The 27475-nt window shown below is 42.7% G+C and overlaps 1 protein-coding gene and 1 non-coding gene across 10 annotated transcripts in view; one reads left to right on the top strand and one right to left on the bottom strand.

Annotated features, from left to right (window-relative positions):
* Positions 1-6484: 6484 nt before the first annotated feature.
* On the bottom strand, positions 6485-6587 carry LOC130042165 (U6 spliceosomal RNA). Its single transcript, XR_008795138.1, has one exon. It is a non-coding gene; the product is annotated as a U6 spliceosomal RNA (small nuclear RNA).
* Positions 6588-10925: 4338 nt separating this feature from the next.
* RGS6 (regulator of G protein signaling 6) overlaps positions 10926-27475 on the top strand; it is a 570853-nt gene continuing 554303 nt past the window's right edge. For 2 of the 9 annotated variants that reach the window (XR_008795065.1, XM_056133565.1), the window contains exon 1: positions 11396-11514. Coding sequence is in view for 5 of the 9 variants with exons in the window: in XM_056133565.1 (XP_055989540.1) it covers positions 11495-11514 (20 nt within the window). In the remaining 4 variants the exon portion in view is untranslated. Of the gene's footprint in view, positions 11067-11333; positions 11515-27475 lie in introns of those variants that run through there. The other 7 variants (XM_056133558.1, XM_056133563.1, XM_056133560.1 and 4 more) reach the window with 6 other exon arrangements.

The following is a 27475-nucleotide window of genomic DNA, read 5'->3' as shown; positions in this document are numbered from 1 at the left end:
AGCGTTCTCATCCTGTTTGCATAGGGCCCAGGTCTCTGAGGCATATGTTAATGCAGGAAGACCAGTGGAATCAAAGAGATGTGCGCGGAGCCGGAGGTTCTTCGTCCTCTTAGCTATTTCTTTGACGTTCTTGAAGGCGTTCCAAGCCGCTCTCTTCCTCCTGCGCAGCTCGGGTGCCAGGCCATTTGTCATGTTGACTTCTCGACCTAGGTACACATAGCTGTTGCATTCGGAGATAGTCGTTCCGTTGAGAGCGAATGGGGCATCAGGAACGAGGCTGTTTCTCATAAACATTGTCTTCATAAGATTCAACTGTAGTCCTACCTTTCCACACTCACGATCAAAGTCGGCCAGCATTTGTGCTGCTTGGCTGATGTTTGGTGTTATTAAAACAATGTCATCAGCAAAGCGGAGGTGGTGTAATTGCCGACCATCTATCTTCATTCCCATTCCTTCCCATTCCAGTCATCGCATGATGTTCTCGAGGGTGACACTGAAGAGTTTCGGTGAAATGGTATCACCCTGCTGCACCCCTCTCTTGACATCAACGATCACTTCTTTGTAGAATGGTGAGATCCTGGTAGTGAGTCCGCAATACAGCTCACGGAGCATCTTGATGTATTGGGCTTTAATTCCCTGATTGGTTAGGGCTTCAATGACCGCTTCCGTCTCAACAGAATCAAAGGCCTTCTTTAAATCAATGAACATTAAACAGAGCAGCATCTTGAACTCCCAAGAAACCTCAATGAGTTTGGTTATTGTGTGAATGTGGTCAATGGTGCTGAATCCTTTGCGGAACCTGGCTTGCTCGCATGGTTGTCCTTCATCTAGTGTTCTGCCAATCCTATTTAGGATGACTCGAGTGAACAACTTGTAGATGACAGACAATAGGCAGATAGGGCGATAGTTGCCAATGTCATGGATGTCTCCCTTCTTGGACTGTAGTATGGTCCTGCTGGTTTTCCATTGGGACGGAACCTTGCATTCAGACAGGTAGCGAGTGAAGAGCCAAGCCAGTGTATTGATGAGTACTGATGGCAGGTTCTTCAGGTGTTCAGGTCTGACCTTGTCTGGGCCGGGTGCTGTTTGTTTCTTTACCGACAAAATGGCGTGTCGGATTTCGGAAGGGAGAACGTTGGGAACGACATATCCATCTTGTGGAATTTGGTATGTCGGCAAGTGGACATGGCTATCGAAGAGATTTGAGTAGAAGTCATGGATAATCTTCTCCATTGCCGTTCTGGAGGATGTGATGGATCCATCAGGACGTCAGAGGGCAGTCATCTTGGTCTTGTAGTTGGCGAAGGACAGGCGGGCGTAACGAATACTTTTCCCTGCTTCTGCCGCATCTACCAGTACTTCTGCTCTTCTCTCTTTGAGGTCTTCCTTCATCGCATCTCTGCACTGCTTTGCGAGCTCGGACGTTAGCTTGCAGTTGCCTGAGGCATGCGCCAATCCACGCTGGCGAATTAGCTCAAGAGTTTTCGAAGACAGGCGTTTTTTTGTGGCTATCTCTCTCTTGGCGTTCCTCGCACATTCATGGAGGTGCTGAACCAGTCGATCGTATTCCTCGTCAATGTTGTCAACAATGGCATCTTCCCATGTTGCCGCAATAGTGCCAAAGAGTTCCCAGTTTGTGGTCGTTCTGGGTGTTCTCTTTTTGAACTTTGCAGCCCTTTCTCCCTGCTCTGTGAAGTAGAATTTTGCACGAAGGAGACGGTGGTCCAATCCTGTTCGAAATTTTGGGACAACAGTGACATCGGTCAGGCAAAACCATCGATTGAATATGATGTGGTCTATTTCGTTGTGGAATCGTCCACCGGAAGACTCCCATGTCTAACGTTTAGATTCTGCCTTCTGGAACTGTGAGTTACCATGGATGGTCTTGGTTGACATAATGAACTCAGACAGTCTCTCACCCTGTTCATTACATTCTAGGCCATGGGTCCCGATGTGAAGTTCTTCAGCTGATCTTCTCGGTCCTATCTTGGCATTAAAAAAAAAAAGTTCTACATGGAGCTGGAGAAGTTCTATAAAGAAGACCACACCTTCTACAAGATCATCGTGGGTGATTTTAATGCCAAGATAGGACTTCAAATCATATATCATAAAGAATTGCCTAATCTGCGCTGACTTTAACCACAAGATCCTGGGATGCTGTGCCTGAAATAATGCCTGGGAGTATACATCATGAAGAAGTTTGGTGCAAACAACTGGTGTGAATAGAATTCTACAGGTTACAGAAGGTTAGTATTGTGGAGCTAATATTCTCCTGTGTGCATTGGTTGTATCTTATACAAATCTGCATCCACATTATTATCCACTGGGACTTTGTGTATATGCCTTCCATTCTGATATAAACATGAGTTTCAAAACATGACTATTCCACGATTTCACCTAGTCATTCTAAGTGAAATAAGCCAGAAAATGAAAGATAAATAACAGATGATCTTGCTCATATGCAGAGTAGAACTGTAGCACTGTTCTCCTGTTGTTCATTGATTTGCTTGAGCGGGCCCAGTAATGTCTCCATTGAGATTTATAGTTACTGTGTTTGGCAGATTGAATACGTCACAGGTAGCCTACCAGGCTTTGCCATGCCGGTGAGATACTCTTGGTAGCTTGCCGGGCTCTCCGAGAGGGGCGGACAAATCAAATCCGACTCAGCTGGGCCAACCCGCACAAGGCAAACACCCTACAACTATGCTATCGCTCCAGCCATATACAGAGTATATAAAACAAAGGGATTAGATGATTTCCAATAGAAACAAAACTTGAGACATGCTCAATACCATTGGGAACTGAGGAGGCTCAGGAAGTAGGAGTAGAAAGGAAGTGTGGGATAATGGTAGAAGGATCTTGAAACATTGGTGGAGGGATTGGTGTAGCATCACTGCAATGTGTAGCAATGCTGCAATCATAAAACAATGTATTTCGATATTTTGTAAACTATGTGATGTCAATTAAAAAAAACCAAAAAACAAAAAATAAAACGGTGATTTTTTATCCCATTATGTAAAGACATCCATCCCATAGACAAGATTTTCAAACTAGAGATCAAGTACTGAATTGTCACTGTACTAGAAAGAGAAATAATTCACTTCATATTGCAATCAACTTGCTTGCCACAGACCCCTCCTGAGAAGGAGATTATGCAATTAGTGGTACAGAAAAGCTAGGTATTCTATTAAGAAACCAATCAAAGGATTCAGGATTACCTATAAATATATTTCATTTTATACTTTAGATAAGACCCATCATTGTTACTGGTATTTGGCATATTGGGTACACCACGGGGAGTTTGCCAGACTCTGCCGTGTGGTCAGGTTACATTCGGTAGCCTGCCAAGTTGTCCAAAGCAAGAATAAGATTATAAGATGTGCTATCACTCCAGTGGCCACACGCTTCCGGGAGCTGGGTTTTATAGTCTCTGGGTCTTGGCCATTGATGGGATTACACGGTGCCAGGGGACAGTTGGTGGGTGTGACCCCCGCCTACTGGAAGATGGAGGGTCTGGGTGGAGGATGCTTAGCCCCTATCTGAGCAGGCTCGGAGATCTTAGCCCCGGGACCCACATGCCTTTGTTCTTCTGCCGTTACTTTCATGCCTGTGGAGAGTGGTCTCAGCATGGTTGTGGCTGGTTCTGGAAGTCTTCTTCTGTGCTGTTCTCTTCCGGGAGCTAGGTTTATAGTCTCTGGGTCTCATTCTCCTAACCCTGAAAGAGCCTTGAATGTGGCACTTTTAGAATCTCAGGGCTAGGATGACGGAGACATTACTGGTGCCTGCTCGAGGCAATCGACAAACAGGATGATCATGATCGTGATCGTGACTTTAGATGAATTTTGGAAAAGATCCTTTCCCAAAAGATCTATACATAGCATCTTATAAGTTTGCCCTTAATAATAAGTCACTAAGCGAATGATCGAAATGTGTTGGCAGGAATCACATTATTACTACATTCACAAACTAGAAGATCAAGTCAGATTTTCAGTACAGCTAACTCCGAGTTCATTATTAAAGGAAACACAGGGGAACACTTTGAAAAGGGACTACTACTTTTTTTGCGGTGGAGGGGAACCTGGAGGGTAAGACAAACAATTGTTGCTTAATATATCCTTTTCTATCCTTCTATTTTTGTGGATTTTTTTTACATTGTATCATTGTGAATTACAGAGTTACAAAGTTATTCAATATTGTTTCAGGAATAAAAAATTTCCAACACTAATCCTCTCACCAGCATCCATTTCCGTCCATCAATGTCCCAACTTTCCCTCCCAGCCCTTAGACTGCCTCTGTGGAGGTACTTTCCCCCTCCATTATTGCCCTAGTGTCCCCCTCCTTAATTTATTACCCTAGCCTCTCCCACCCCAGTGGCAGGCTTCCTACTGCAGACCAGTTCTTCTTGCCTTATATTTTTAAACCTTTTTATTTTGGTTTGTTTCTTAGTTTGTAGGCCGTACCTGGTGGTACTCTGGGTTGTTCCTGGTGGTAATCAGAGGATCATGAGGTTCCTGGACACAAACCTAGGACTTGTGCATCCAAAATAAGGGTCTTATTCTTTGAACTACCTTCCTGGTTCCTGAAATAATTACAAAAATAATTACAAAACCAGTTCCAAAGACCCTTTATGCCTTCATTCAGTGATTAACATTGGAGCATCCATGAGCATATTTAAGATGTTTGGACCTTTCTCCTTCATGCTTCAGTGTTTATTTTATTAAAACAGATAAACTCAAGGCCCAGAAGTGACTCAGTGGATTCAGAAATGTCCAGGACAAATGTGAGGGCATTAGCTTAATTGCAGGTGCTGAAATTTCTCTGAAGGAATTATAACCCAAGGGGTCCAAGGAGAGAGAAAAATTTAAAAAGGGAGGATTTCATAAATAATCATAGTATAATATCAACACAGGTAAAATGGCATTATTTAAAATTTAATCAATGTCATCTACAGAACCCATTGAAATCTTACTGACGATGGCAGTCATTAATGACATTTCTAGGTCTTGGATTCTATTCAAGTTCATCTGCTGGGGGATGGAACAATAAATAGTTCAGCAGGAAGGGTATTTGCCTGGCCTGTGACCGACATGGGTTCAATTCCCAGCATCCCAAATGATTCCCACGTACGCCCAGGAGCAATTTCTCAGTGCAGAATCAGAAATAAACCCTGAGCACTTCTGGGTGTGACACCCAACAAAACAAAACAAAAAAATCACCTGCTGCCTTGGTAATCTTATCTTTAGTCATCATCAATCTGGTATAATCTTTACATTTGTAACTTTTATATTTATTCAGGGTACAAGTCAGTTATTTGAATTCCCTTTAATTTTTGTTTGATATTTCCTTATAACATGTATAAATACAAGAAATTATATTCTTCTCAGTATAGGATATCAGGAGGTAACATAGACTGATTTGTCCTATTATTATTTTTTAATTTATGTAAAGTCTTGCTGGGTGATTAAAATGGAATCTTTAAGAATCATAGCTAAAATGTAAATAGGTATGCTGTCTTTATTAAGAGTTAATGATATTAATGAGTACAACAAGAGACACACTTTGAGATAGTGTAAATATCTTGTTCATCAAATGTTTTACCCACCAATTTTAACATCCATTGATAATTCTTGCCTGAAAGAACTATTAGCAATAAAATGGTGATTTTCTAACTATCTTTCCCTTTCATTGGGATTGCCTTCCTGTCCTTCTGGTGTGCCAATGATTCTTATATTGTTCCTCTTGGATTTATCCCCTAGGACTCTGATTTGCCCTAGGGCTATTTTGAGGTCTTTTTCCATTGTTCGTTGTTGTCTATAAGCTTTCTGCTGCTCATCTTCAAGCTCACTGATTCTGTCTTCGGCTGTAGCCATTCTACTGTTGAGGGCACCCACTGAGTTTTTTATTTTATCTACCGAATTCTTTATTCATGACACTTCTGCTTGTAGCTTTTCTATTTCTGCTCTCATTTCTTCCTGTATTTTTTTTGGCTGTTCGTTCCACTTGTTTCTTTCAAATCCTCTTTTAATTTCCTGGACGCCGGTTCCAGCGTTTCTTTGAGTTCATTGAACATCTTCAACATTTCAACTCTGAATTCTTATCAGAGATATCGTATTTGTGGGTAACCCCTGTTGAGGCTTCTGGGTGTTTTTCATCACCTTCCCCTTGTGGTGGGGATTTGCACTGTTTCTTCACGTTGTAGTGGTAGTATGAAGGTGGGACCTTCCAGTTCACTATCACTTTTCCCTCTTGCTGTGAGAGGGGATTCTGGGTGAGCTTGGCTGATGGTGGTCGCCATTTTCCCCTTCAAGAGTTGCAACTTCCTCTCAGGTGCTCCGCTGTAGCTTATATGAGGCCTGTAGTGAAGATTCGGAGGATGTATTCTTTCATATTGGACTTGAACAGATTCTTGTGTCTACTGGTATTATGGTGCAATTGGAATAGGCTAGTGGACCATTGGCCTAATGTGTTTGAGATGGCCAGGATATAAAATATGGAAAGCTTCATGAATTTGTACGTAATCCTTGCACAGGGGCCATGCTAATCTTCTCTGTATCATTCCAATTCTAGTATATGTGCTGCCAAAGCACGCACTATCCTTCCTTTTTATCAGTGAGTTATAAGCAGAAACTTTCCATTGTTTTTTATCCTTCTTTCTATCAGTGTGGACTTCTTGATTCCAATTTTCCTCAAAAAGTTGCAACTGCTGCTGTTATTGTTTATTTTGACACTTAAAATTCTCCCAGAGTTTAACTACTTCAAACTGACTCATATTATTTTGACATATGCCCATCATTTCTAATTCACTGTTATTTTATTTCACTATCAATTTCCAGATCTACCCACTACACTGTAGAATCATAGTTACTTTTGGTGGAGAATGGTATTAAGAAGCCAACTTCTGATTGATAGGGTCTTCATTGTCACAAGGGTGCTATTGCATCTAGAATCTCTCTGTGGATAAAGCTAGAAAATATATCAACTATATATGTATATATGTGTATATATATGCACATGTATATACATGTCTATTTCTGATTATTAAACATAATTTTTCTCAGATGCTCCAGTTATTTTAACAAACCCTCTTCTCCACGGTCAACATTTGGCTTAGGCTCAGTTTTGAAATGGGCTGCACCTTAGCAAACAGTTTTCAAGTTCCACACCATCCTTCTAATTTCAAGTCATACCACTGACCTTATTTTAGACCTTCTCTTAATATTAATAGTTCCCTTCTTCAACAGTGAGAAACCTGTCTATATCCTAAATGTATTTATATATTTGCTGAGTTCCCCACATATGTAGGCCAATACCATACTGTTTTGATTATTATCATTTTGTGATAAGTTTTAAATCAGGAGTATGACTTACTGATTTGCACACTGGCTCTGAATACTAGGATCTTTGTGGCTTCATATTACTTCTGTTAAAATCTCATTGGAATGAAAATAGGGATTGTACTACTTGCATAGGTGACTTTCAATAGTTTGAAATTCTAAAAGTGTGAATTCCTCCAAATCATGAGCATGAGATACCTTTCCTTTTATTTGTCTTTAATTTCTTTTATTGATGTATTGTAATTCAGGAGCTTTTTCACGTCCCTAGACAAATGTACTCTAATTTTATTACTTGAATGCCATTATATCAAAGGAAATACATGGCCTTTCTTCAGGTGTATCTGAAGCTCATTGCTCATAGATTCACATGGTTATTCTTTCATGCCTGATGCTCTAGAAGCATTTCTAAATCTAAAAAAATTTCAGACCACTCCACAGAGTGAATGCCCCTAATTACACCCAGTTAACAGTAAGCAAACCGCTAGGGATGACCAACAGCTGCAGCCTGTTTCAGAATGAAGTTTAAGCCAAATGATGACTGTGGAGAAGAGGGTTTGATAAAATAACTGGGCATCTAAGTAAAATTATGTTTTATTCACCAGGTGCAGTCTCTGCCCCCGCGCCTGGGTGTTCCTTCCCGGAGTCCCTTGGAGGGGAGCGGGTTGAGCTTTCCTCCCCGCCCCGACCAGGGCTACGGCAGCCGAAGACCTCCAGGACCAGCCACCACCATGCTGAGGCCACTCTCCGCACACATGAAGGTACTGGCAGAGGGACAAAGCCACGCGGGTTCCGGGGCCGAGACCTCCAAGCCTACTCGAATTGGAGTCGAGCATCTTCCACCCAGATCCTCCAAATTCCAGTAGGCGGGGGTCACACCCACCACCTGGCCCCCTGGCGCCATGTAATCCCATCAGCGGCCGCGCGACATCTTATTACCTCATTCCTACTTTGGACAAACTTGCAGGCTGTCGAATGTAGCCTGCCCACAGGGCAGAGTCTGGCAAACTCCCCGTGGCCTACCAAATATGCCAAATACCAGTAACAATGATGGGTCTCATTCTCCTAAAGAGCCCTGAATATAATCTCAGGGCTAGGATGAAAGAGACGTTACTGGGGCCTGCTCGAGGCAATCGACGATTAACAGGATGATGAAATGAAATGAAATTCACCAGGTTGGGCCACTTATTTAGAGTTCAGGCTTTCCTGTCCGATTCAGTGAGGATGCAGCCATTCACTAAGTTCAGGTCTTGATTAGATCTGGAGATCAGAGCTCAATGGCTGCTCTTCTTAATAATTTTCAGCTTAGCTGGAGTTAGTCTGCTATAGGGCATGTGATAATTATTAATTTTTGAACAAAGGATCGATGCATCTGTTAAGCAATGTGAAATGATGGTCAGGACGTGCATGCAGGCAAAATAGCTTTAAATTTCAGTTTCTGCTTTGGTACATCTACACAATGGAATACTATGCAGCTGCTAGGAGAGATGAAGTCATGAAATTTACTTATAAGTGAATAGACATGGAGAAAATCATGCTAAGTGAAATGAGTCAGAAAGTGAGGGACAGACATAGAAGGACTGCACTCATTTATAGAGTATAAAATAACATAACAAGAGACTGACACCCAAGGACAGTAGATACAAGGGCCCGGAAGATTGCTCCATAGTTAGAAGCCTGCCTCATGAGTGGAGGGGAGAAGGCAGCTGGAATAGTGAAGGGATCACTAAGAAAATGATGACTGGAGGAATCGATCAGGATGAGAGATGTGTGCTGAAAGTAGATAATGGACCAAACATGATAACCTCTCAGTATCTGTATTGCAAATCATAATGCCCAAAAGTAGAGAGAGAGTATGGGAAATACTGTCTGCCATGGAGGCAGTAGGAGGGTGGGAAAGGGGGATGTATACCGGGGATGTTGGTGGTGGGAATGTGCACTGTTGGAGGGATGGGTGTTAGATCATTGTGTGATTGTAACTCAAACATGAAAGCTTGTAACTATCTCACAGTTATTCAATTAAAAAAATCTGAAATATAAAAAAATCAGTTTCTGGACTCACATGGCCTACAACAGTCCAGATCAGATTATTTCAGATCATTCATTCTCCACTGCACATAGCAATTTACATCAAGGGCCCTGCCCTCAAAATTCATGAATAAATCTTGAATCTTGGTGACCCTGGTACGGCTCAGAAATCCCATCATCATCACCCTGTACCAGTAATTTCATTCTATTTCCTCCCAGCAGTTTCCGGCTTTAATTTTTTTGGGGGTGGGGGCACCCCTGACGGTGCTCAGGACTTTTTCCTCCTGGTCCCTGTTCACGAATCACTCCTGGTGGGTCTGACTTGGGGGTGGGAGGGCGCCTAAGCGGGATCGAACCTGGCCTATAGCGTGCCAGGCAAGCGCCCTACCTGCTGTACTACCTCTCCGACCTTTCCTAAAGCCTTAAACATCAAATATCAAAACTCTCCTATTGAAGAATGCTCTGTTTGTTAGACTGCCTCATTTTCTGTCTTCAACTTTTCTGTCTTTCGCCAAGACTATATATGTGCAAGGTTTTCCTTGAAAGTCCCCCACTCCCCACCTCCTACCCCCACCAGCCCTCCAATTGAGGTTAGGAAAACCCGCCGAACCACAACACACGGAGTGCACAGTGAAACCGAAAAGAAGAAGAAAAAAAAAAAAGAAGAAGAAAAGGAAAGAAAGAAAATGACGAGGTTAGTTCCAACAATAGCCCTGACGCTGGGGTGGCGCGCTTTGATTTAGAGGGCGCCCGAGACCCGCCGGCGAGAAAGCACCCGGCCAAGCCCCACGGACCAGGGATCCCCGGTACAACTCGGACGCCAGGAAACTTTCCAGGCGCCGCGGGCTCCGGGGACTGACTAGAGGAGCCTCCGCCTCGCGGAGCCCGTTTGCCCGTTGGCTGGGCGGGCAGCGGCGGCGGTGCCAGGAATTTCTAGGTTTTCTCGGTCGCCGACGCTTCATCACGTTCAGTCTTTTCGGCGGCGTCCGGAACAGGTGAGCCTGGCGGCGGCGGCGGCGACGCCCCGGGGACGCGCGCAGGTAACGCGGGCGCGCCCCGCTCCGCCCCGCGCCGCTCGCTCGGGCCGCAGGTGTCGGCGCCCAGGTACGCGGGGCGCGGGCTTGCAGCTCCGCTCGGCCCCCGACAGCGGGCGCCGCTCAGCACAGCCGCCGAGCCCAGTCGGCTTCCCGACTTGGGGCAGCTCCTGGCGCGGCGCGAGCTCCGCCCGGGCGCCGGCTTGGCACAGCAGCCGCGGAGCGGGCGTGCGGGCGCCGAGGGGGCGGGCTGACCTCCGCCCACCGTCCACCTCCGCGGACCCCGCCGGCCCGAGGTGCGTGGGGCGGGGGAGGTGCGGAGCGCTGAGAGCCCGAGCCGCCCCGAGCGCGCTGGAGACACCCGAGCGCCCCGCGCCCCGGCACCATGCGCCCCGCCGCGCCTCCTCGCCGGCTCCGGGCTTCTCTCTCCGCTCGCTGAGCGCTGGCGCTCGCCGCCGCCGCGGACACTCGCCGAGACCTGGCGAGACGTTGGAGAGCGGCGCGGAGAAGGACTCAGACGTTCCCCTCCGCCTCCCCCACCCCTGCCCGGGAGGCTACGGGTGCCCCGATCTTTGGGTTTTACCTAGCTTTGCCATGAGATCGGAGCAAGCTTGGCTTTAGGAGACGTTCGGAAGCCGAGGGGGAGAGTCCAGGCAATTCTTGGGTTGCTAAGGTAATTGTAGTTGTCATCCCAAATGGGCAAGAAACAAATAGGGATGGGGTGGGGTGGGGGGGCGGGGAGGAGAGGATATTTTCTAATGATAACCTCCCTCTTTCCCCGGTTCATCTGCGTCGCTTTCTTTTTATCTTCTTGCATGTGCATGCTTGTCCATTTTAGATGCGTGACAGGTGTCGGTGTGTGCGCGTGTGTGCGTGTGCGTGTCTGTGTGTGTGTGAGTGTGTGTGAGCGCGCACTTTGGGACTGTAGAGGCACGAGCTTACATAAGTGGTTAGCAAGCTGGCGTGCGGACTTGTGGGACTTGTGTGGGATGGGTACAGGTCTGCATATAAATCAGGTTCCTGGGGCTCAGGGTGTGAAGCGCTCAGCGCCTGGGACGAGCGTTCCGAGGGTGCGTGCTCTGAGCTCATTCCCGTCTTCGGATGGATTTGGTGAGCGCAAGGTAGGGCCTCCTTACCCAAAGCAGACCGGCAGGAACTTTTTCTCTCAACAGACTCGCTCTTTGCGGTTTGGAAGCGAAGGAAGCGAGGGAGCGTGAGGTGGAGGGCAGGGGTGTCCTTTGGAAACTGCGGAGTAAAGGGTTGTGCTTGCTGCGAGGAATCCTGCAAATCTGGTAGCCAAAACCATGTTTACGGTCACCGTCAGACCATCAGGGAGAGCAGAGGGGGGTAGTCGCCAGGGAGAAGAAAGTGACCCAGAAAATGTAATTTTGTTCAGAAGGAAAGCTGCTGATTTCTATCTTATTTTTTTCCAATTTGATGGAGTAGGAGCGTTCTTTTGGAGAGGAGTGGTATTTCCGGTCTACAAACCCGGGATATTTTGGGTCGTGTTAGATAGGCTTGGAATTGTTTCCTCAGCATTTATCAATGTTCAGAAGTTGGATCTGCAGGTAGTTTCTAATCAATACCTTTTAGCAGCCCCAATGTAAAACTGCAAAAATAAGCAGTATTGGGGAAAACCTAATAGAGGACCCCTTTCTCACCAGGCGAGGGACATGAGAGATAGAGGAGTAAAGATGGAGCTGGAGACTGAGCTGCAAGTTTGTGTATGGCACGTCAAAAACTGCTAGACCTATGTTAACAACCAGACATTTAAAGACCCGTAGGCATAGGAAGATGCAGCGTTATATGGACTGAGAGCTGAGAGGGTGCTGAGGAACTTTCTTCACTCTTGTTCTTATTTATGTCTTAAATTCCCAATGGTGGGACTATCCTGTGAAACAAAGTAGAGGCAGGAGGAATGTTTGAGACCCTTCTGGGATAACACCTTGAAAGAAAGTATATGCTGATTAGTGAAAACCAAGATAAAATTTTTTCCCCTGAGGTCTCTGATGCCACTGTCAAGCTACACTGTTATGTCAATATGATGATACTATATAAATGTTGCAGTGTACCTTATTTTGCCATATGTGTAACATATATATACATATATATTTAGACTATATTATATAGGCCATGTCCATTACAGACCACATGTATCAAGTCCTAATAGCTCATTCTTTCCTGAAGGTATCTACAAAATCTGAAAACATGAGTTACTATGAGGTAATTAGGTAACGTAGGTAGCCTTGGTATTTCCTTTTCCATATTCATTACCTCAATTCTTTGCTTTCCTGTCTCCTTTAAGAAACTTTAATTAGTATTCACTGAATTCATATTGCTGAGAGTTTCAATACATCACTGCTAGATTTTCTTCTAAGCAACAAATTTGTCTTATCAAGTAAAACATTGCTGTGAAGTAAAACATTGCGACAATGCCTTTGTGGCAGAAATGTCTCTCTGAATGAGACAGCCTTATTAATTTATTTATATATGATCTATGGAATAAGATATTCAACATATTTTTTAAGTTAACAAATATTTCTTGAGCAAAAAAAAAAAGAAAGGATATTTAGGACAATGGAATTTGCCAGTAATTTTGAATGTTATTATCCACAGGGGCAGAATTTTATAGTAAAGTACGATTGTTCTGTTTCTTCTCTGATATGCTTCTACGTATGTTATCTCCTGAACTTATAAGACTTTGCTAGGAATTACTGAATGTTCCATTTTGCGCCAGGAGTTAACATCAGGAAGATGTGAGAAAGGAACTGGGTGTTACATTAATGTTTTGCAAAAGGGATGTTCTCAAAGAACTCAATACTGGGATTAATTTTTTCCTTTAGCTTCTCAGTTAGCTTGTCTTAATTCATAGTGCTTTGAACCTAGGGAAGCATTTAACCTCTTCACTTGCAATGCCAGCTGGAGAGAATATATTTACTGAATTTCATCTTCATTGTAGCATATGGCATGATATAAATAATTACTACATACACACTGTCCTGCTGGATGGAGAGAAATCAAACCAGAAAAGAAACCTTCATATTGAATGATATGGGTGTAGCTTTTTTTTTTTTTAAAAAAAAGCCATTTTAGACAAAAAAAAATTTAAGTACAAAAGTAATTTATGACCAGGGGGGAAAAATTCAATGAAATGCAATGTAACAAAGATAATCTGTAATTCTCCCTTTGGAGGCCAAGTTTTGTTGATGTTTAAATACTATATATTCTTCTTAATTTTATTATTATCACATATTTCATTTGTATTGCTTCCCACCTGTCTGATTTTCCAGTCACATGCATGGACCTTGCATCTGTGTTTTGAGATATTGCTTCTGTTTACTAGGAGGTAATTTACATTTCAGATTAAAATTTTTTGTTAGATTTTTTTCCCCTAAGAAGATGGTTTCACTGTTACCACTGAAAACCAAGGTTTATACTTGGGTCAGTGATACATGGCGCTCCTCATAAGAATTATGGGTTAAAACACCAGCAAAGGAATAGAAAGACGGGAAATGGAAAGAAAGGAAGGCAGTAGATCCAGTTCCCTTTCAGTTTCACCACTGATTCTTCATGTGACCTTTAACCTCAGGGCTCCTGTTTTTTCAAAGAACAACCTTTTTACATTTAGTTCAGTAATCTAACAGGTCAGTTGTTTTGACATGTGGTGAGCATAATACTTTGTTTTTTCTTTAAGCAGATAGCTTCAAATGAAGATAGCTGGAAATCACTCCCAGTTTTTCTGATTTAGTATATCTGGAGCTTAAAAATGTACATCCCTAAGATGTTCTAGATGATGCAGGCTGCTGGCCTGGCCACTAAGCTGAGGATCAGCTGGCAATCTCTTGGGGAGCAGAAAGTCCTCTTTCACCTGTTTGTCCGTCCCTGTAGTGCCTGGCAGTGGACCCACTTGAGGTTCCAGGGAAGCATCTGTGGACACAGGGCATGTTTTCTTCATGGGGAATCACCTCCTGAGGTAGTCAAGAAGCAAGAGAGAAACATGCAGGATTTGGGGTTGTTTGGATTTTGATTTGGGGGCACGCCTTGGCAATGTTTAGAGACTACTTCTAGCTCTTTGCTATGGGGGGAGACTACTTCTAGCTTCGTGCTCTGGGGACATCTGGTGTTAGGGATTGAATCCAGGGTGTCAGCATGCAAAATGTGTACTTCAGTCCTTTGAGCCTTCTCTTTGCCCTCATCCAGAAATTGGAATCATTAAGTTGGTATCAAGGGTATTAATCAGTCATGATTCCCAGTTCTTAAAACTTCAAGGAAAGCCAAAATGCTGACAAGTAGGCAGTTAAAATGAACATTAAACCTAAGGAGTCTTATAAAATAACAACTCAGAGTACCTGCTTGAGATGTTACCAACCACCAAGCTTATCCTGTTACTTCCCTCAGATATATAAGAGCCACTTCATTTCTTCTTCTTCTTCTTCTTCTTTGTTTTAAAATCACTTACGTATTCCAAAATGGCAGAAAGAGGAAATGCAGTATTAGTTATCCTAAGTATCAAAGCAGGGTTTTAAAGCTAATACTGGCCCAGACCTCCCTCTCCTGCTTCTAGCAGGAAGAACGTCAGAGCGCTATGACTGTTCTTTGAGAGAGAGGCACCCTTTTTATGATGGAGGAAACAAAGAGAGCCCCATTCAGCTGCACTCAAAGTTCCCATGAATGCTCCAGGAATTGGATCCAGGCCTGCCTGAAGCCCATGGGCCCACCTCTTCCCTCTAGACACTGAGTGAGTTCCCGTGAGAACTAGGGGATTCAACCTCACCCCAGTTCATGTCAAAATAACCTTTGCCGTTTGAAGACCTCAGCACCTCTTGTTAACTGAAAGAAATCTAAAGGGGATTTGGACTTTGATGATTGTAAATGAAACATAATAGAGGAAAGGTGGACTGAGGTGGACACAAAGTGCTCTCCCAGGGGACAAACTACTTACCAGAACTTGTCTATATGTGACTTGTCTATGTGTGACTATAGCTTTTACAATATGTTAGTGTTCCTTAGGTTTTATTTGTTATTTGATATGACTAAGGAGGTTATTTTTTTATTTTGCCTTTAGAATTTTTTTATTCTCTAATTTATTTATTGTTTTTTTTTAAAAAAATTTATTAGTGAGACACCATGAGGTACAGTTGTATACTTAAAAATTTTGTGCTTGGGTTTCAGTTATACAATGATCAAATACCCATCCCTCCACCAGTGCCCATTTCCCACCACCATGGATCCCAGTATCCTTCCCACCCCCCCATCCCCCCATCCCCCCCGCCTCTAAGGAGGTTATTTATTTTTTATTTTTATTAGTGAGACATCATGAGGTACAGTTGTAGACTTACAAATTTTTGTGCTTGGGTTTCAGTTATACAATGATCAAATACCCATCCCTCCACAGGTGCCCATTTTCCACCACCACGGACCCCAGTATCCCTCCCACCCCCCATCCCCCCGATCCCACCCTGCCTCTGGGGCAGGGCATTCCCTTTTGTTCTCTCTCTCATATTGGGTGTTGTGGTTTGCAAAAGAGGCAATGGGTGACAATCATGTTTGGTCTATAGTCTACTTTCGGCATGCTTCTCCCATACTGGGAGGATCAAGGAGGTTATTTTTGAGGTCCAAAAACACTAAAAGAAATTCATAGTAATTGTTTTATTTTTTCTTTTTACGTGATTTCTTTTTACTTTAGAAAATGTTTCTGAGGGATAGCAAGGAAACTTATACTTAAGTTAGAACTTTGATGATTTTTGTATGTTTTCTTAAAAAAAATCTTTCCATTCCTCATGCAAGGCCTTTTGTGTGCTCTTCTGCTGAACTACACTCATGCTCCACATGTGAATGCTTTGTCAACAGAGAATTTCTTCATTTCTTCCCTTTCTTCTGCTTAGGAGTTAGAAATATAGAGTACAGTGTGCAGGGCATGTAAGAGGTAAGCCCTGAGCAGATCCTAGTCTGGCCCAGTTCTCCTCCCCCTGAATCTGGAGTACAGACCACAGATCAGAGAGATCACTCAAGAACTGGAGAGCATGTTTTGCATGCGCATTTGATCCCAGGCACCATTTGGTCACCCACCAGCACTGCTGGGTGTAGCCCATGAACAGAAAGACACAGAGTGTAGAGAACAACTTTTTTATGTGTGGAAACTTTAAGAAATAATGGAGAAAGATTTGACTTTAAGCACAGCAGATGTTCATTTAAAGGCAATGGAATGGTTTGTGATAGAGATTAGATGTCCAGACTTTACTAAATACTTGGGTAAAATCATCCTGGAAAAAAGTGTGACAGAGTTCCCTCATTCACTAGTGTCTACTCAACCCTAGAGATTATCTTCTTGCACAAGGGACAACACATATCAAAGTAGAAAAGCCTTCTGGGGTGGTAGTGTTCTGTACAAGTGAGAACTATTGGTGCTACCTGGAAAGTATCCCAGGAGCCAGTGTCTCACTCTCTGAGGTCTGCTCAGCCTGAACCCATGCAGAGAACTAAGTCAAGGACTCTCACACTAGGACTACTGGTATTTACCAACCCTGCCCATTGTATTTCTGAACCTCAGTCTTCTCATCTGTAAAGTGGGGGTAGACGTGTGACCCTGGAGAATGTGTGAAGGAAAAAGGGTAGCCTGTGTCTTTGCTGCGCAGAGCTGGTGCTTCCTCTCTGCCAGTTGTTTTGATCATCACTAAGTATTTCCACATTAGGGTTTCCTTTTTTTTTATGTTCCTGAGGACTCCCTCCATCTGGGTGATTTTTCAGGGTTCTTCGGTGGGAACCTTTGCTGAATCTTGTTCCCTAGTTCTCAGGAGAATTTGAGGGATCTCTTGGAGTGCAAGTGAGAGGCACTCACACTAACCTGAGAGTTGCAGACTGGAAAGATCTTTGTGTTTCCTTGAGGCTGGAGATTCCAGCAAGAGTATCACTGTATCACTGTCACTGTCATCCCTTTGTTCATTGATTTACTCGTGTGGGCGCCAGTAACGTCTCTATTCCTCCCAGCCCTGAGATTTTAATAACCTCTCCTTACTCGTCTTTCCCAATGATTGGAGGCTCTTTCAGGGTCAGGGGAATGAGACCCTTTATCGTTACTGTTTTTGGCACATCGAATATGCCACGGGAAGCTTGCTAGGCTCTGCCCATGCAGGAGGGATACCCTCCGTAGCTTGCCGGACTCACTCTCTATGATTTGTTGCCTAATGTCTGAGCCCCATCAAATATGGTGTGGTAATTATGGAAAATGAGTAGGGAGTGTCTTATTATGTGTCCAGAAATATGTTCACTCATATGTGAGGCTCGGCCTGTGCGTGTGGAAAGTGGCCTGGATCATGGTGACTGGTAGTGGAGGTCGGCTGCTGGGACTGGGTCCCTTGGGGTGGGGAGGGCTCTCACCCACCCCGCTCTGGGGTACCCTGAGTGAAAACAGCCTGGAATGGAGTCTTTGTGTTTCCTTGAGGCTGAAGATTCCAGCAAGAGTAGTGAGAAATAAAGCAACGGTCACTGCATCTGCCTGCTCAGATTGTGAGCCCTGCCCAGAGCCAGGCCACCTGTGATTTGCTGAGTGTCTCTGGCAGCACTTGGCAGATGGTGTTTGCTGCATTATTGACTGGCCAAGTAACATCTGTTGCAGGGTGGTATGTGGAAAAAGGTGGCACCCCTGCTGATGCAGATGTGGAGACTGATCAGGTGTGAATACAGAGACTTGGATGTGAGTGCTGGGTTATCTGGGCATGGGTGCATAGATTTGTGCAAAGTGTGAAGGCAAGAAAGAATGGTTGGAACTCCCATTATTTTTTCTTTTGTAGCCACACCCAGGGCTGGAGTGATAGCACAGTGGGTAGGGTGTTTGTCTTGCAAGCGGCCGACATAGGTGACCTGAGTTCGATCCCTGTGCCCCTCTCGGAGAGCCCGGCAAGTTACCGAGATTATCTCACCTGCACGGCAAAGCCTGGCAAGCTATTCGATATGCCAAACACTAGTAACAACTGTCACAATGGAGATGTTACTGGGCCCACTCGAGCAAATAGATGAACAACGGGAGGACAGTGACAGTGACAGTGACAGTGACAGCCGCACCTAGTCATGCTCAGAGTTTACTCCTGGCTCTGCACTCAGGGATCATTCCTGGGAATGTTCTGGCAGTCCATTTGGGGTATTGGGGATCAAACTCAGGTCAGCACATGTAAGGCAAGAATCCTACCCATTATAATATGGCTCCGTCCTTGGAACTCCCATTCTTAAAAGTTTAAAATATATTAGGCTCTGTGATTGGAAATACCGTTCATAGCAATGTTTCATGTATATAATGTTGCTGCAAGGCGCCCATTAACAGAGTTAGGGTCCCTCCCACACTGTTTTTAGAACTTGACTTCCTGAGCATACTCAGTTCTGTTGGCCTACCCTTGGGTCCTGTTATCACTGGCCATTGTTTATTCCCTTGCTGTATTTCTCTATACACCACATATGGGCAAAATATTCAGTATATGAAATTTTTTTTTCTCCTTGGACTCACTTCATGCAGTGTGATGCTGTCCAGTTTCTGTCCACATTGCAGTGAACTGTAGGCTTTCATCTTTCCTAGAAGCTCAGTATTTATTGTGTATATATACACCATACTTTCATCATCCACTCATGAGTACCCATTCTTTTTGGTAGTATGGAATAAGCTGGAGTGCTGGGGTGCTACTTCTGGATATATACTCAGGAGTGACCCTGGTGGTTCTCAGGGGAATATATGCTGGGAATCAAATTGTGGATGGCTGCGTGCAAGGCAAAAACTTAACTCTTGTACTATTGCTACCAGCAACTCCCATTCTTAATATTTGTTCCATTTTCATTCCTTCTTCCTCCTCATGCCCATCATAGAGCAAGGCAATCATGCTAGTTTGTTAACTATGATAGTAATGTATATTTATCCATTAATGTTGTATCTCCTACTGAACTATGTACTTTCAAACATTTTTGAAAAATCTTTTTTTATTTTATCAAAATGGAGAAGTGTTTATGGACAGAGAGATAGTAACTGAAGGTCAGGCATTTCCTCTGCATATACCTAACCTGGGTTTGATTCCCAGCACCACTTATGGTCCCACAAACCCTGCCAAGAATGACCACTGAGCACAGAGCCAGGAATAAGGTCTTATCAATAACCGGGTGTGCTCCCACAAAACAAAACCAAGATGGAGTTTTTATGTTATATTTAAATGAGTTTTGGGACCACATACAGTTATGTTGGGGGATACTTTTCGGCTCTATGCATGGAATTTGCTCACAAAGATCAAATCAACATTGGCTGCATGCAAGACAAGTGTCTAAATGACTGTACCATCACTCCAGCTTCTTTTTTTTATTTTAAAAGACATTTTTGGTTATGGAGGTGGGGGAAGGGAACACCTGATATAAAGATCTATACCTGATACTATACAGGGATGGGGAGCATGTGATATAGAAGATTGAACTGGTAGCCTCCTGCATTCTAAGAAACCAGTTTTATCCTGGTCCCAGCATAAGGACATACACATAGTAAATGACTGATAAAAATCAATTGCCTAAACTCTAACTTCTTAAACTCTGGGTCAGAGGAGGTTGCCTAACTGAATGTGAGGATTGCAGAAAATAAACTTCTTGTGGAGTTCATGCCCAATTCAATCAACTTAATCAATGACTAAACAAATAGCAGTATTCCTACATTATTAAAAAAAATTTAAAAAAAGAAAAGAAATTTCTTTTTGATTTCTTATCAGTCTCATTTGCCAAGGTGTCGAAAATCAGATGGGCTGGTCACGTAATGAGATTTAAAGACGACCGTTGGACTAGAGCTGTTACTGATTGGATTCCACGGGATGTCAAGAGACCGCGTGGCCGCCCACCTACCAGATGGTCAGACTTCTTTGTCAAGGTCATGAACGATCGGTTTGAGGCCCTCCATGTTCCCGGAGCGAAGAGATGCCATTGGGCTACACTAGCACGCGACAGGGACAAATGGAGACGTTACTGGCGCCCGCTCGAGCAAATCGACGACTAACGGGAAGTTAAGTGATTAAGTGATCAGTAAATGTTTGATTGTACACTTAATTTTTGAACTCATATACCTGAGGTATATGTAAATGTAAAATGTAAAAATTTCTCAGCTATATATTTAAACTGCAGAATCAGCAACACTGAAAAAAGGAGATCCAAACCACAACCAAACTTTAAAATATGCCTGTTAAGGCTGTGAGGGTGCAGGGGGAAGGGAAACCTGGAGACACAGGTGAAGGGAAGCTGGTGGTGGGCCTGGTATTGGAACATAGTATTCCTAAAACTCAATATTAATAACTTTGTAAATAATGGTGTCTTTTAACTTCTCTTTCCAGGACTGGGGGGATTGGGCCATGGCCAGCTATGCTTAGGGCTTACTTCTGGCTCTGCATTGAGGGATCACTCCTGTTACAATTGGGGAACCTTTTGGGGTGCAGGGGATAGAACCAAGGTCAGTTGTGTGCAAGGCAGGTGCTCTATCCGCCGTACTCTCTCTCCAGCCCTGGTATTTTAATAATTAAAAAAAAATTAAAAGAAATTTCTCAGTCAAAAAGGAGCGTGAGTGGAAAAGGCTTAAGAAGCCCTGACCTACAGAATTGGAAAACTAGTTTTGTTAATGAAAATAGGCAGCATACCACATTTTATTAAATGATTTGAATTTCTTATATAGGCTAAATCATATAGCAGTCAGTCATCACAAATCGACATTTATTGATTTATTTTCTGACAATTCCATTTGCCATTCCTTTAAGTTTTATTAGAGCAAGTAATATGAAATAAATTTGTTATTATGCCTGCCAAGAGGGCAGGTGTGGGTGGGGGTTGGGAGGGAACCTGGGAATATTGGTATACCTTATATACCTTAAATAATTGTACTGTGAACAACATTTTAAATCACAGTGTATTAATAATAATTAAAGGAAAAAAATTAAAAGAAGACCTGGCCTAGACGAAAAGTTGCTTAACCTACAAAGTTATGGCTCTTTTAGGTAGTGGTGACCGAACTGACAAAATTACAACAAACACTAGTAACTTTTGGGGGGTAGAGTTTTATTAAAGCCCTATAATAAGAATTAATTAGTATTATTTCCTTTTTTACAGATAAGGAAAGTCAAGCTGAAAAAGGTCAGCTACTTGCTGGAGGCAGGAGAGTAGAGAACCCAAGATTTAAACTCAGATCTTACCTCAACCCAAAGTTCAGCTTCTGAGTGATCTGATTTATGCAAGTCTTTGATTACAAGGTAGCACATATACAGAGGCCTATCCCTGAGATCATTGCATCTGTCTTGAGAGATAATACGTAAAGGTTTAAAAATATTAGCAAAAAGGATGTTAAGAACAGTTTAGGAAAAGAATGCACAACACTCTGAAGTCAGATCTAGCAAGCAGATGGCAAAGATAGAAGAAGCCCGTTCAGTTCAGGGATGCTTCAATAGGTATTTCCTGCTTCTCGAAAGGCATTATGCCATTTGCCTTTATGAAAAATTTACACCAATACTTGTTTTTGCTGATGGAAAGCAATTTAAAGAGGGGTTTTGCTTTCATGACAAAAGGCAAGAATAATCGTGTTTAGGGCTTGTTTTGCTGCTACTTTTCTAGAAACAGCTCATATTCTCAAGAGGTAAGAGTAGCTTTCTGGGGGTTGCAAAGATAGTACAGCAGGTAGGGTGATTGCCTTGCACACAGCTGACATGGGTTTGATTCCCAGCATTTCATATGGTCCCCCAGGGACTGCCAAAATTAATTCCTGAGTGAAGATCCAGGAGTAACCCCTGAACATTGCTGGGTGTGGCCCCCAAACTAAACAAAAGAAAATAGAATGGCTTTCTGATGTTTTACTAAGTATTTGTGTAATTGTAGCTTTATGCATTATTTGATACATTTATTTTTTGTTTTTTTTTGGGGGGGGTTGGAGATAATAAAAATATTTTCCCTATAAATAGATGGTAACTTGTTTTTTGCTTTATATCATCTCATCTGACAGCAGATTTCATAACAATATTCTACATGTACATAAAAGAAGAACTCCTCTAACCAGACCTGGATCCAGGCTTTGGGAAAGAGTAAAAATTTCACAGGTGAAGAAAGGGATAACAGTGACCTCTTGAATAGAAAGTGATAACAGTAGGTTTTAAAGTCAATTACTTGCTTTTGGAGTAAGAACTAATACTTTAAGATCCTGTTCATCAAAGCCATCTTAGGATCCCAGAGCTCTGTAGAGCATTCCTTCTGCCTATCCACATTTCTTTTTCTGGTTTGATCTGGCCTAGCTCTAATCTTAGCTTTAATAGTAGGACATTGCACTGCAACAAATGCATTTTGTTGCATTTTATGAGAGCATGGTCTTTCTTTTTTTTATTCTCTGTTATATCTATTCTGGGCTGGAGCAATAGCACAGTGGTTAGGGCGTTTGCCTTGCATGTGACTGACCCAGGTTTGATTTCTCCACCCCTCTTGGAGAACCCGGCAAGCTACTGAGAGTATCTTGCCTGCACTGAAAAGCCTCACAAGCTATCAGGGACATATTTGATATGCCAAAAACAGTAACAACAAGTCTCACAATTTGTTGTGAGAGGTTACTGGTGCCCACTCGAGCAAATCGATGAACAATGGGAGGACAGTGCTACAGTGCTATATCTATTCTAGAATAGCTTCAATGTTTGTTACAGATTAAATTTAATGATAATTGATTAAGAATTATTTGTGGAATGAATAAAGGTAGAGCTATTTTTGCAATGAATGGAGGAAAAAAACTGTAGAAAAAGGACCGTGCACTTAAGCATTTACATACTTCCATAGGTAAAATATATGTATAAACCAAGTGGAGTTTCACAAAGACAACTTAAGTTGTGTCTTTGTTTGTTTGGTTTTGGGCCATCCTCTACTGTGCTCAGGGGGTACTCCTGATGCTGTGCTCAGGGCTTACTCCTGGTTCTGTGCTCATGGCTTACTCTTGGCTCTTTGTGCAAGGATCACTCTGGAGGCCTCAGAGTACCTTATGGGGTATTGAGGATCAAATCTGGATTAGTCACGTACAAAGCAAGTGCTTTATCCGCCGTACTATCTCTCTGACCCCAGGTATATTTTTCATCAAAAACATGTTTTGTGTGTTAAACTTACAAAAAGTTTTTACTGCCAGGAAGAAATGCATTTGTATCAGTTTTTTCTGGAAATATGGAGCCTCAGACTCATTTGACAGAGAGATGGAAACTAGATTACACCATTCATTTTTCTGAAAGTGGAGCAGCTCTGTGGTTGGAGAGACAGTATAGGGGTTAAGGTGCTGGTCTTGCACATGACTGACTCAGGTTTGATCCTTGTTACTACATATGATCCAACAACATTCTCCACTCCTCTCCACCCCACCTCACACACAAACACACACACACATACACACACACACTCACATTTGAGGTGGAAAAACTTGTCAGGCTTGAGGATTCTGAACAGGTGAGAAATGTGATGAAGCTAAGGGTCTGGTAGAACTAACACTCAGTTTTTAAAATTCAATTTTAATTATTAGTGATTAAAGCAACGTTTTATTCATAATAATCCTAGAACTTGCTAAAACTGGCTAAAACCCAGTTATTCAATTTTAATTATTAGTGATTAAGGCAATATTTTATTGATATTAATTTAGAACAATATTTATAGTGCTACACTATCCAATCCAAGTGAAACACTTGTGTGACTGGGCTGTGTTTTCCCTGTTTAACTCTCTAGAAAAAAAGAAAACTTCAAAAATGTCCTGTGTGTATTTCCTTAAGCTGCTACGTAAGTGCAACTGTGTTTGGATTCCAAGTCAGGCAGGAAGAGGCCATTATGTTATTCTGCTGACCATACATCCTAATATAAAAAACTGATTCAGCACCTGGTGAAAATAGAAAGGATGCAGGATGTATTCACAGAATATACATTGATTGATGGTTATATATATATAGTTTTATATATATACACATACATATATATATTTGTATTAGGAAGTCACCTTAACTTTCAGAGTGGCAGGTAGTTTTGGGGCTTGGAAGCTAGTTTTTGCCTGTAACTGGGTGGGGTGGTGGTGAGGGGGTTATGTGACATTAGACAAAGTAGCTTAACATTGATCTGCATTCTTCCCAGCTATAGAGTTAGGGCTAAGACATTTTGATTGCTTTAGGGACATTACTGAAACAAGGATTGTTCCTGGAAATAATCTTTAGTCAATACTTAGGTGGTAGTGAGGGAGTTCATGATGAATCAGTTAGGGTTTCTGTCTTTAAGAATTTTTAACTACATATGGTCCAGAGAGAGAAAGAGGAGAGAGAGAGAGAGAGAGAGAGAGAGAGAGAGAGAGAGAGAGAGAGAGAGAGAGAGAGAGAGAGAGAGAACAGAATGTGGTGAGATAGGCACTTATAATTGGGATGGGGAAGAGACGTTTTCATATTGAAGATTTCATTCAGGAAACTAGGGGGGGATGGATTGAATATTTCAGTGCATGTGAAAGGATAGAGATGTCTAAATGTACAACGAATACTTAATTACCTTGCTACTTAGAGTCAGGACCTTACAAACCTTTTAAGTATGATAAGTCTATAATGACAAACTTAAAGCCGAAGTGGAAAGAGGGTTGAGACTAAATACTTAAGCTTGCCAAAAATAAAATTAGAGAAAACAGAATGACATTTCTTTCACCTCACTTCGGTAATAGAGGGCATATGACATGGATTTTTCAGTTATACTGCTGAAGTATATACTGTTTTCCTGTAGATCACTCCCTTACAGTGAGATGTTTGTAAGTAATTTGTCTTTATTATAGTCAATGCCTAGTTCTCATGAAAATGGGCACCAGTCCCCCACTGCTGTATCATATTGTCCCCAAAGTTCTGCTCTTTTTAGACTTTCAGACTCAGAGGTTGACTGCTGACCCAAGATCTACCTATGGTTGGGGGTAAAGTGAATAAATAGTAGGATAAACTTTATTTAAGTTACTTGGCCTGACTAGTTCTCTGATATCTCACCCTAATGCATAGGGCATTTAGCTTCATGTCAAAGCAGATGCTATCTATTCCAGGTTTACATTTCTTCTGGTTCTGTGTCTAGTGATACAACATGCTTTAGCCATGATAGTTCACTGGCCCATATTTCATTACCAGAAGAAGCAAATTTTATTGCAAAAAAATAGCCTGAGGCACCCAATACAGTAACAACCTCAACATTCTGAACTAGCAGAAGCATGTTCAATTTTTATCCACTAGGCAACAGAAAACTGCAAAATATAAATGCAGAGTATTTCAGTCAGTCTTCAGAAGTTCTAAAATATGAATTAGAAGATTTTTTATTATTGAAAAATAAAGCTTTTGGATACTGCCTTATTAACCTTTATTAGCCACAGCATGTCATGGAAGTTCTCACTCTTGTTTCATTTCAGTATCTGCTCTTTCATTCAGTGCTTATTGAATGTGATCTATGCCATCTGCGCCTTCTGATCTATGTCAACTACACCAGTATCAGGCTGGATGTCCACAGAGGTGATACACTTATCCCTCTTGGTTTTACTGTACCTGAAGTGACTTAAACTGTACCTTGAGAACCAGAGATACCTTATCCTTCTCCCGAAATATTTGCATTATTATTTTCATTATTTAGTTTGGAAGCCACTTCCAGAAGTATTGGAGACTATTCCTAGCTCGATGATCATGTTTCCCTTGGTGAGGCTCAAGAAACCAAACAGTATGGAAGATTCTCAAAAATTAGAATTTGAGCTCCCATTTCACCCAGCAATACCACTACTGGGAATATATCCCAGAGAGGCAAAAAAGTATAGTCGAAGTGATATCTTCACTTGTTTGTTCATTGCAGCACTCATTACAATAGCCAGAATCTGAACTAAGTAACTAAGTAACTAAGAAAAAAACTAAGTAACTGAGAACAGATGACTCGTTAAAGAAACTTTGGTATACATTTACACAATGGAGTACTATGTAGCTGTTAGAAAAGATAAAGTAAAGTAAAGGCCCTCCCGTTGATCATCGATTTGCTTGATCAGGCCCAGTAATGTCTCCATTGGAGACTTTGTTGTTACTGTGTTTGGCATATGAATACCTCAGGGAGCTTGCCAGGCTCTGCCCTGCGGGCGAAATTTACATACAAGTGGTACTACATGGAAAGTATCATGTTAAGTGAAATGAGTCAGAAAGAGCTCGGTAGACACAGAAAGATTGCATTCACCTGGGGAACATAAAGTAACAAAATGGGAGACTAACACCCAAGAGTGGCCGAGATTAGTACCAGGAATTTTGTTCCATGACTTGGAGGCCAATCACACGTGCTAGGGGAGAAGGGAGCTCAGATAGAGAAGGGAGCACCAAATAAAGGGTGTTGGGAGGATCCTCCCAGGATGGGAGAAGCATGCTGAAAGTAGACTCTAGACCAAACATGATTGCCACTTGTTGCCTCTCTTGCAAACCACAGCACCCAAAAGGAGAGAGAGAGAACAAAAGGGAGTGCCCTCCCACAGAGGCAGGGTGGCATGGGGGGATGGGGAGCAGGAGGGATACTGGGACCCGTGGTGGTGAAAAATGGGCACTGGTGGAGGGATGGGTACTTGATCATTGTATAACTGAAACCCAAGCACAAAAATTTGTAAAAATCTATACCTCATGGTGTTTCACTTAAAAAAAAAAAAAGAAACCATACAGTACTGGGGACCAAATTCGAGGCTCCAGCACGCAAAGCATGTGCTCCAGCCCTTTTTCCTGGCCCTCTTCTCCACACTATTATTAATTAATTAATTAATTAATTTTTTTTTTTGCTTTTTGGGTCACACCCGACAATGCACAGGGGTCACTCCTGGCTCTGCACTCAGAAATTACCCCTGGCGGTGCTCAGGGGACCATATGGGATGCTGGGAATCGAACCTGGGTTGGTCGTGTGCAAGGCAAACGCCCTACCCGCTGTGCTATCACTCCAGCCCCTCACACTATTGTCACTGTCACTGTCACTGTCTTCCTGTTGTTCATCGATTTGCTCAAGCAGGCCCAGTAACGTCTCCATTGGAGACTTTGTTGTTACTGTGTGTGGCATATCGAATACATCACG

This window comes from Sorex fumeus, unplaced genomic scaffold (assembly GCF_029834395.1).
Source record: "Sorex fumeus unplaced genomic scaffold, SorFum_2.1 ptg000098l, whole genome shotgun sequence".
Taxonomy (NCBI): Eukaryota; Metazoa; Chordata; class Mammalia; order Eulipotyphla; family Soricidae; genus Sorex; species Sorex fumeus.
This window is presented reverse-complemented; position numbering and strand designations above follow the sequence as displayed.